The sequence below is a fragment of the Rhipicephalus microplus genome, unplaced genomic scaffold (genome assembly GCF_043290135.1).
Source record: "Rhipicephalus microplus isolate Deutch F79 unplaced genomic scaffold, USDA_Rmic scaffold_94, whole genome shotgun sequence".
NCBI lineage: Eukaryota > Metazoa > Arthropoda > Arachnida > Ixodida > Ixodidae > Rhipicephalus > Rhipicephalus microplus.
The window spans coordinates 249,297-260,754 of NW_027464666.1; the positions used below are offsets into that span (position 1 = coordinate 249,297).

The 11,458-nt window shown below is 49.0% G+C and overlaps 1 protein-coding gene across 1 annotated transcript; it reads right to left on the bottom strand.

Annotated features, from left to right (window-relative positions):
* Window positions 1-7,518: 7,518 nt before the first annotated feature.
* On the bottom strand, window positions 7,519-8,822 carry LOC142790294 (zinc finger MYM-type protein 1-like). The gene has a single exon (XM_075885235.1). The coding sequence runs from the start codon at window positions 8,712-8,714 to the stop codon at window positions 7,605-7,607; it is 1,110 nt and encodes a 369-aa protein (XP_075741350.1). The 5' UTR covers window positions 8,715-8,822; the 3' UTR covers window positions 7,519-7,604.
* Between the last annotated feature and the right edge of the window lie 2,636 nt (window positions 8,823-11,458).

Below are 11,458 nucleotides of genomic sequence, written 5' to 3' on the forward strand. Positions count from 1 at the left end.
CCGATCTACTCCTTGGCGGGAAAAAGTGGGTTTTTAAAAATCTGTAATATATCGGTACTTGAAGTTCTGTAGTTATAATCTCGCTAAAGTCGGCTTCTAATATCCGTATGGGCCTCCCAAACTCGGCCAGGGGCGCTGCGCTGTACGTGCTTCTAGAGTCACTGGAAAAAAATTTCGAAATTTTTTCCAGTGACTCTGTATACGTGTTTCGCCGCCTTTCTAGCAAAGGCTGGTCGCTCGGTACCCCGCTCCCGCCTTCTGCCTGCAGCTATCTCAGCACGTTCACTTGCTCTACACGCACTGTTATCTGGTCGCCCTCCACGTGCAGCGTCACCTGTGACTTGCTCCACCGCGCATTTGCTGCGGAGTTCGTGTCTTCTCGGAGCTGTCGGCAAACTACCATCACGCTTTCGCGCGCGTTTGTATATAGCGCTGGGATTTCTATTGCTTGAATGTCAAGTTTGCCCCGCGGCTTTCAGTTTATTAGGAGGTCAGTGTGAAGAGACTGAACTTACGTCGGCACTGTTCAGTCTCTGGAGCCATTTCAATGCAGTGTGTTCAGTTTCATGAGAGTTTCACTTTTGCCGAGGTTTTCATCGGATGTTAACAAGGTCATATCGTAAGTTCAATAACACTTTTGATTTTTTGCAGCTCATTTGAAAGTATAATGATGCACACACACAAAAAAAGTATTTCATGTCCATTTCGACCATGCATGTTTTTTGCAGCGCATATTTCATTTCGGATATTACCCATGCCTAATCACGCAGCATGTTCGCTGATTCTAATGTCGATTAGGTTGTTTTAACAACTCGCTTGGCCGTCGTCATATCCCACAATACCCATTAGGACCGAACATATTTTTAGCTCAGTGACGCCGAGATTTGCCGCTGATAACTGCATCAAGTTTCGCGAAAACATTGAAAATTTTACATGTGCCTTGTTTTTTTCTCAACTAGTTTTCATAGCGGCAGCTGTTTATCACGCAGCTCGTGCGCATGCAAGGGCATAATATTTTACGTGGCAAAACCATCATATCATTAGGAGGCACGCTGTGGATTGAGACTCCAGACTGATTCCGGCCGCCTGGGGTTTTATTTTTTCTTTTAACGTGCATCTAAATATATTCGAAGTGTATACGGCGCGACGACTACGGACAGAGGCTGCACACACACCGAGCATCACTTCTGTTTAAATTGAGCGTCACACCACCGTACGCTTGAAATATGCAACACCAACACGCCCTGTCTATCATTTTTGCCCAAAAGTCTGAGCGCACTGTTACTGCGTTTCGCTCCCGTGGAAATGCAGCTGGCGTATGCGGGAATCGAACTCATGACTTAGATCCTAGCATCACAACATTTCATCATGGTAACATATCGGTGGGTGCTGCTTGCAAGACCTGTACGCATAAACGCTCAGCGCGAACATGCAGCACAAATCTGTTTACACTGAGCGGCGACGAGAAGTCTACAAACATGAGCTGAATAAAACACTTGCAGGGCTGACAGTACGGTATTTTAAGTGTATGAGGCTAGCAAGCTCCACCGCTTTCGCACTACCAATGGTTGTCTCGGAAATGCAGAGCCCAATCGCGAAATGTACAGCGGTTGTCTGTTTGTTCTAGTTTCGGTTTACAAACGTGCTTTCTTTCAATATTTAAGTACGGTCATCGCGTTTCTTTCAGTTTATTAATAGTTTGTAGTACTGCGTACGACAAAAAAAATTCGAAAACGAGACCGCGGAGTATCAGTGAACTGGCATAATCCGCTCCGGATGCCTTTGCTCCTCGCACTGCTTGCACTGGAAACTGTCGAACTTGACGGGCAGTTTTCACGTCTTCGTCATGTTTGAACTTTTGTAGCAGCTCACAATGCAGCACTAGTGCGTGCCTACTTTCCAGAATGACGAAAGAGCGCTGCCCATAGCGTGCAAATGCGAGATAAGCGCTCCAAGCAACGCGTTTTCCGGCGAGCAATGGGAAAACCCATGGCAAGCACGGCCCATCCGAACGACCGGAGCTTTGTCCTCTTTCCGCTAGGGCGGTGAACGGCGCTGCGCAAACTTGACCGCAGCGCCAAGAAGGAGGTTATCTTATTGGTGGCTAAAGTCAATGCACGAGTGAAAATTAAATCCTTCACTACAAAGTACGAATCCTCAACCTCACTACTTAAAAAGGAAAAAAAAGATAAATCTAATGGTTAGTTCACTAAGTATTACGGCTAGGTGGCGTTAGCCGCCGCCCGATCTAAAGAGTACAGTCACATCCATTCATTCATCCATACTTAGAGTTACTCTATATGAAAAAAAAATAAAGTAAGGGAGCGAAAAAATAAATAAAGCAACGCTAGTACCATAATCATTCAATGTTGAAAGACTATGTAGCACTCTGAAGCGCGAGCGTTGCTCCTACGCGGGTGGCGAGTGACTTTCCCGCAAGACATTTGAACCCAAGATGGCGTACTTTGGCGCAATTCTGCTACCTAAAGGTAGCATATATAGTAACTCTATTGAGCCTGTGCTCCCTATTGCTCATGGCCAGGAAAATATACTCGTAAAAACACAAACTCTAAAAATAAGACGACGCTTGTAAGCGTCTCCAAAAGTCTGTCAGTGTTTTTCGTCTAGATTAAATCCTTTCTGAAGTTGACTTATTTAATCTGGCAGTCAGTTTAAACGACTTAACCATGATAACACGGATTATTTCTTTTGTGAAACCTAGGCCACGCCATCCATCCCCCTTTCAGTGATTGCCAAGATTTGGGCGCACGTTAAAGAACCCCAGGTGGTCGAAATCTCCGGAGCCCTCCACTACGGCGTCTCTCATCAAAATATGGTGGTTTTGGGACGTCGAACCCCACATATCAATCAATCAAATCAATCAAGCTTGCTTTCAGCAATGCTCGTGGGGGAGAGAGAAGTCAATTACACCATGCGACAAATTTTCATGATTCCCCTCGTACTTGAAGAATTCTTTTTTTTGCGGCGGTCATTTGGAAAAGCGTTGCCGGGCCCCTTCAAAATGCCTCGTCGTTGCTGCACCCAATAAGCATTATAGCGATCGCGATTGCATTGTGTTGCGAACGACGGGCCGATCCCGCCGAAGCCACCACTGTTGCGAAGCCACCTCCGAAATCCCACCGCTGACCTCCACTGTTGCGAAAGACGGCGACGCCAACCCGGTCCCACAGGCGCCACTGCTTTCAACTCCGCCGGGAAGGTCACCAGCCGTTTGGTAGCGTATGTTTCTCAGCTCGCGACTGCTTCTGCGCAGAGCTGATAAGACGAGCGGACGAGACGACGGTGAGTTAAACAAGGTTTATGTACAGCATATATACAGAAGCGTTACAATTTCGGCACTGGGGCCGACAGAGACTCGAAGAGCCGAGCTCTCCTCTATAACACATAGGTCAGCTTTTCGCCTAAAACCGCCGACTCACACACATGTCGGCTCTCCGACACGGGGACTCCTCTCCTAGGACCGCCGATCGCGACGCGCCGCAGGGCTTCTTTTATTTACACCGGGTCCAACCAAAATGTCCAATCAGAAGCGCCGCTGGTCGTCAGGGCAGATTCCTCCAATGGGGTCGCCGCGCCATGCGTCAGACCACCAGACACGAGGACGCCGGCTCGCTGTCACGTGCGCCGCGGACTCGCTGCACGTGGGCCAGAGAAGCGCCGCGCGTGTTTACGCCGTTGAGTTGTTCGCGCCAGGCAGACTGCGGGCTGGCCTTGACCCAGATTGCCTTTTTCAGAGGCACGGACGTTTGACGAGGACTCGCTGGCATAACAGCACCCCCGCCGCCAGACAATGCACCGGAAAGACGAGCTGCTTCCACGGGGCTCGGATGTCAGGTGCGCTCGTTCGCCAGGTCCCTCCAGGTTCGCCTCCAGGGCCATGGGGAGAATACAGCTCCAGACCGTTTCGGGAACACATCCCATTCTTGACGACGGATTCCAGCTCCACTGGTTTTTCACCACAACTTGTCGACCAGCTTCACTCGTCTCTTCTGACCATCTTCGGCTTCAGCACTTGTCGATGGTTCTACAACTTGCTAAGAACGGTTCGGCAACAAACAACACACGACACAAGCAAGTGCCCTCGGTCACCCGACAGAACACCAGACAAAGTATAGTACAACATATACCTATCTACGTGTCTATCGGAATTTTGTTCCCTCTACATCAAGAGGCACATGTGGGACACAAGACTCTTAAAATGACAACTCAATTTTTTTCCCACGTACAAGAACGTAACGAATTAGAATACCACATAAAGTTGGCCCCTTGAGATCACATTGAACGAGAGCGCTCCGCCCAGGTCGTGATGAGGTCAAAATTTTGCCCCGAATCGCCAGCGAGAAACCGAAAGGTTGAGAAGTTACTAGCTGGAACGCACTGCTCAATGCACCTGCATTAGCGTTTACCTTTCCTTTATTTTTTTTTTTTGATAGCGAACGTCAAAGTTGCGCTGTGGAGCAACATGCTCCACTTCAGTAACCGGCCACTTTTAGGCGACGATACCTATGCGGCACCAAGAGCGGCTCACACTTTCGACGTTGCACAGGGGAACAACGATACGGCTTGCTACGGATTGACTCCTCACCGCTTAGCTCGATGTCGTGTTCGATCACCCTCGTGTTTCCGGGGCGGTCCGAAAACACGTCTCCAAACTCGGAACCAATCTTTCTCAGGTCCTCTTTCTCAGGTCCTCCTTCACTTAAGCTAGGCTCTATGTTCAACTGTTCCCAGATTACTTTCGATCCCCCTTTGATTACATCACTAGAACTCAAAATTTCTGCTCCCTCTTCCTCTGAAGCATTCAACAGCTGATTTACGACCGCTTGATGTTGAACATTGGGTTTCATCAAGTTGTAAATTTTGTCCGGCCGCCTTCCTAATTTCACTTCATAATTTGTATCGCAAGGCTTCGATAATACTTTGGCGGGCCCTTCCCAATCAACCTCAAGCTTGATCTTTTTGAACGGCTGCAGCAGCATTACCTGATTATCAACTTCAAAAGCGCGCTTCTTCACCGATTCCTCGTAGTGCTCCTTCGACAGCACTTTTGCCGCGTTTTTCTGGCTTTCCACTAGCGCTTCAATTTGGCTTTCCACTAGCGCTTCAATCGAGAGATCCTCACGCTGCTCTCGAATGAGCGTCTCTCGATCAACTCTCGGCAGCTCGCTCCAACTTTCCGCTACAGGCGAGAGCGTTGCAACCCTCTCGCTCTGACTCAATGGCGCCATGTCGTCTCCCCCCACGCATACCGCGCTGGCCGTTTCCGCGACGGGCCGTTCGCGTGACTGCTCACATGACTCATGCGGAAAATTTCCCTTCTGGGGTTCCGTCGACCCGCCGACAAGGTCACTTGAGAGTTCACCGCATTGAACCAGATCAAGCTGCCGCGATAGCTTCCGCGCTTGCGATCGCGTGAGGGCCATGCACGCAAAGTTGGGGAAGAACGATTTGCCCTGCTCTTTGAGAAGCTGCTCCGAGTTGTTGGAGAAAAGATAAGGAAAACGATCGTTTAGCGCGGCAGACACAGCCGCTTCGGTGCAAAGCTTACCGAACGGGCCTTCAATGACAACGGTGGCGATTGGTAAGCGAACACTCTGCTCCTCGGCGACTTGCCTGATCCACGCGCATTCTCCTGTAAAGTCATCCGGAGACACCAATGAAGGATGGACAACGTCCATGGTTGCCGCTGAGTCTCTAAGTGCTCGGCACGTTTTCTCATTCACCCTAATTTCTGGGAGATACGGCTCCAACAACCGCATGTTTTTTTCTGATTCTCGAATTGTTGCAAAGGCAAACTTTTCCTGACAGTTTCTCGCGATGTGTCCTTCCTTTTTGCAGTTGTAGCAGATTAGCGGCTTCCGTTTGTTTTCCGATTCAAATGCCTGTGTGGTAGAAACCTCACTCGATTTCTCCGCTTCTGTTTGCCCTTCCCCTACACTGTCCTTCGTAAGAGACGGGTCCTTCTTGAAATTACGGTGCGGAACGGGTTTCTCTTGATCAGGTTTCCTTGAAAAGCCCTCTTTCCTTTCATCCTTTTCAACGCGCACTGCCCTGCTGTGCAACTTTCGGCGAGTATAATACTCCTCAGCTAACTCAGCTGCCTTGTTTAACTGTACTTCCCCAAGTCTGTCCTGCAGCCAAAGTTTGACATCCTCCTCGATGCAGCGGTAGAATTGCTCCAATGCAACGCATTCCACCACTTTATCGCGGTCGTCATACACACCTTCGCCTTTGAGCCATTCAATCAAATCGGCTTTAAGACGAAACGCGAAGTCAACGTGTGACTCATTCCCCTTTTCAGCATACCGGAACCTTTGCCTGAAAGCCTCGGGTGACAACTTATAACGTCTTAAGAGCACTTCCTTAACCTCGTCATAGCTCTCAAACGCTTCCCTCGACAAGCAAGTTATCGCGTCGGACACTTTGCCGGGAAGAAGAGCTAACAGGTTCCGCGCCCAAAGAGACCGCTCCAAAGCGTTTCGCTCACAGACGTGTTCAAACTTGACGAGATACTTCGCCATGTCCTCGCCTACTACGAACGGTGGCAGTTCGTCCCGAATTCTAAAACCGCTGACCTGAATCGTCGGAGAAGCTACGCTGGGCGCCTGCGAACACTGTAGGATTGCCAATTCTAGTCGTTTCAACTCTAGGCGCTCTTGTCTCTCGGCCTCCTCGCGTTCACGAACTTCTCGCCTTTCGGCCTCCTCGCGGCGTGCTTTGATCTCCACCCAGGCCTCATCGACTTCCTCCGCCGACACTCCCTCATCCTTCATGATCTCAAGGATCGCTTGCTTTCGTTTCGCACGGCCCAAAGTAATGCCGAGTTCCTCACAAATTTCGATGAGTTCCTTCACTTTAAGGTTCTCCATCGTTCACACTAGCCTCTTGCTGTTTGCCCCTGTTAACAATTTACTTGCCGTACCCACAGTGGCGTAACTAGATAGGACGGCGCCCAGGGCAAATATATTTCCGCGCCCCTCATTATGCCCGTGATAATGTTTGTTATTATTATTATTATTATTATTATTATTATTATTATTATTATTATTATTATTATTATTCTTGCTGTTGTACTACAGTGTACTATAGCCGCCTTGTACGTCCATGCATCACACAACACACCAGAAGTCCACAATGGTAGCAAAAAAAGTTTAACAAAAAATGGACCTTGGTGGTCACTTCTTGTCATCTCGCTTTACTTAAAATATGCGAAATTCATGAAATCCATATAAGCACAGAAAATAGAATCACGAACTAGGCATATGTAAATAGTCCATACCATTTCTCGCTGCATTACCGTGAAATGTATCATTCAAAATTAATTATTGCGTACGCCAAATCTGCATATGATGCCTGCATTTTTTCATCAGTGCTAATGATGCGTTAAAAAACTCGTTCCGGCAAACCCTGTTGTCTCCCTGTTATCGCATATTGTTGCCTTTTATGACGTCAGTGCTGTAACGCTGATCGTGAATAATTGTTGTCAAGAAAAACCCGTTTTTTTATTTAAAACACTTTATTTACATCATTTGGATATTAAGACAAATATAAAATGCACTATACACTGGAACACTCCGTAAAAACTAGAGCTGCACTTTCCTTGCTTTCGATGAAGCAAACTGTTCTATAATGACGTCAAAGTTCGTTTTTTCAGTTTCTTCTCTTTCCACACTCAGTAGCGCAAGGTCAGTAAGTCTGTCTTGGCCCATTGTGGCACGCAAATAGGAGAGTATTAGCTTCAGCTTGCTGAAGGACCTCTCACAGCCAGCGATGGAAACTCCAATGGTTAACATCATCTGAAGGGCGACGCGAAGGTTGGGGAATACGCCATCATCACCATACTCCACAATAAATTTAAGAAGTTCCTCCGGTCTTGATACTGTCTGGTCAATACGCCGTGAAAGCAGCAGCCTACAATCTAAAATCTCTTCATAGAGGTCTTGCGCGTTAACGTCGGAACTGTAGAAATTGCCAAATGTGTTGCAATTTGTTTTTAGTTCGTTTTTGTCTTCGCTGTAGCACAGCTTGTTGATGTCGAGCAGAAAGCCAAACTTGAGGTCGGTGTCCTGCAGGCGAGTAAACCTCTGGTCGATTTCCGAATGAAGACGATCGAGTGTGCATTTCATAACCCTTTCTGTTTCCTGTTTAGCCGTCAACGCCTCTCCTTTCGACTTTTCACCAGGCATCTGTTTTTTTCGTCGTGCACGCCTTTCAACGTCGACATCATACGTCTCACAGAGACGAAGCCCTTCACCAAGTGACTCACTTACCAGAGTTTCCCTTTCTTCATGAAAGTGATCTCTGAGAGCTTTCATGTCTAAGGCAGCATCGTGAAAGTTCATTTTAGGATCTTGCAGTCTTTTTTGAACACGGTCTATGCGAACAAGTACCTTGTTCCAAAAGCCCAGCAAAATCAAAAAATCATAACTTAATATCCGCTTCTGCAGTAGTGCAGCATCACTTTTCGTCTCGCTCGTTTCTTGGTCATTATTTGACATTTCCTGAACAACTTCAAGTATCTTCTCAAGGTATCTACCGACCGGCTTCACTGCTTCGACCCTTGCACTCCATCTGGTCTCAGACTCTGATTTCACAACAACAGGCACTGCATTTTTTAATTTCTCCCAACGGTACGTTGAGCGAGAAAAAAACACGTAAAGTGCTTCGATGGTCCCAAAAAAAGTCATCATCATGGCTTCTTCCTTAGCAGCATGTACACCAACCAAGTTCAGTGAGTGGTTGTCGCAGTTTACAAAGATTGCCAGTTTGTTTTTTTCCGCGATTCTTTGACTGACACCACTTTTTTGCGACATTTTATGATAGTTGCTACATAACAGTTGCTACAAAGTTGATAAGACCCATCAACTCTGTCTTGAAAACAAATTTTGCTTCTTTCTCTATGCAACGGCAGCTGCGTTTCTGGTTATTGAGTTCCTCATGGTGGTGAAAACTATTTGTGCGAAGGTCAAAAAGTAAAAAAAAAATATTTTCAAAAATTTTATATGTAGCGTTGTGGGCGGCCTTCACGCTCCTGAGCGAGCAAGGCTGATTAATTTACTACTACTACACAATTTGCGCATCTACTTTGCTAGAAGAAGCACGCTGTTAGAATGGGCCTTTTCCGCGTAGATAGTCTGCCCATGCACGCTGGCGTCGGTGAGGCACACGCCATGATTTTTGGTGGCCAACACGGGACGACAGGTGTGGACCAAGGAACATCTGGTGTTACAAACGTGCAAAATCCCCCCCCCCCCCATTAAAAGCGCTAATGTAGGCTTCCGCGATTGCCTACTGGCGCGCGGCGGGCCATTTCGGAGGCCAAGGGCCACCAGTTCTGATTTCGATGAGCTACGCCCGCGTTTTTGTATAGTATTTTTCTTTTTTTATTCAAACTTCCGGAAGTCCCTTACCCGTCATTGTTCTCTTCCAGTCCACACTGCAAAAATCTTGACGGCACGGGCGCTTCCCAGGCCCAAGTTTCTCGTACCTAAGCTTTCGCGCTATTTGTGCATCCCAAGGAATGCAGGGTGAGTACAAAACAAAGCAACCAGCTAGACACCGCGCCCTCGGGTCTGGTATGGGGGTTAAACTGGTCGGAGTGTTCTGCCGTTTCGCTCCGTTCGCTGTTCCATTGATGGAGGTCATCCTTGTGCGGCCGCATTCTTTCAGGGAAGTTCTTGGTTTCTCCAACGTACGAAGCGGGGCAGTCGGCACATGCTGTCGGGTACACTACGCTCTGCGCTTTTTTCGCAGGTGCGTGTTCTTTGGGCCAAAGGATGAACCTGCCCATGGCGGTGGATGGCATGTGGGAAACGTTGACCCCCGCCCTTCTATTGCTTTGCTGGCGCCCGCGATGCAGGGAATCAACAAACGTCGCCGTCGTGTCACGCTTTCTCCGTCTTTCCTCCAGAGAACTCTGCGAATAAACGCCTTTGTTTAGCCTTTGGTGCCGAGGTCACGGATTATATTCGCCCTTCCTTCCGCCGCTGCGTGGACGATTAGTCGTTGGACGATCGGCTATTTCGTTGGAGTTTTCTGTTCTTACTCAAAAAAGGTGCATTCGAACTTTTTTATTTTATTTTGTTTACGTACGTGGTTGGTTTCAGGGAAGCTTTCAGTAAGTGGTTTGGGAGGCTGGTGGGGTTCGCTGAAACTCATCTAACCCAGTGCTGCGGAGCACAAAACAAAGCTTAGCCGAGGGTCATGGGAAGGCACGGAGGTAGCGCAGCAAAATGAAAATAGAGGATCCTTTTCCCGATGCAAAAGCCATTGCGGCAACCCTTTCCTTCACCACCATCCCCACTTCCAGTCGTACATTACAACCTCGCCCCTCCCCCCTTCCAGGCGGTTTTACGGAAAAAAACATTGACAACCTTTCCAGGGGGCGCCAACCCGAGGACTCGGCTTGGCGCCCCCTCCCTAGTGGCGCCCGGGGCACTTGTACCCCCTTGCCCCCCCCTAGTTACGCCACTGCGTACCCACTATAAGTCAACTAGCAAGTCGCGCAAGCAATTTTTCACACTCCCGTGTTTACCCCCTCCGCATTAACTTTGGTTTCAAAGCGCTTCGACTTGGCTTGAAACGATCAAAGCTCACTTCAATGCTTCACACAGCCCTTCTCTAAACTACTACAACCTGAGCTAGAGTAGTCTGGTGAACTGAGGGGAAAACATCAGGCACTCACCGCATCGATGTCGCTGACGCCGGCCGATCCCGCAGCTGCCAACCCCTGTTGCGAACGACGGGCCGATCCCGCCGAAGCCACCACTGTTGCGAAGCCACCTCCGAAATCCCACCGCTGACCTCCACTGTTGCGAAAGACGGCGACGCCAACCCGGTCCCACAGGCGCCACTGCTTTCTACTCCGCCGGGAAGGTCACCAGCCGTTTGGTAGCGTATGTTTCTCAGCTCGCGACTGCTTCTGCGCAGAGCTGATAAGACGAGCGGACGAGACGACGGTGAGTTAAACAAGGTTTATGTACAGCATATATACAGAAGCGTTACAATTTCGGCACTGGGGCCGACAGAGACTCGAAGAGCCGAGCTCTCCTCTCTAACACATAGGTCAGCTTTTCGCCTAAAACCGCCGACTCACACACATGTCGGCTCTCCGACACGGGGACTCCTCTCCTAGGACCGCCGATCGCGACGCGCCGCAGGGCTTCTTTTATTTACACCGGGTCCAACCAAAATGTCCAATCAGAAGCGCCGCTGGTCGTCAGGGCAGATTCCTCCAATGGGGTCGCCGCGCCATGCGTCAGACCACCAGACACGAGGACGCCGGCTCGCTGTCACGTGCGCCGCGGACTCGCTGCACGTGGGCCAGAGAAGCGCCGCGCGTGTTTACGCCGTTGAGTTGTTCGCGCCAGGCAGACTGCGGGCTGGCCTTGACCCAGATTGCCTTTTTCAGAGGCACGGACGTTTGACGAGGACTCGC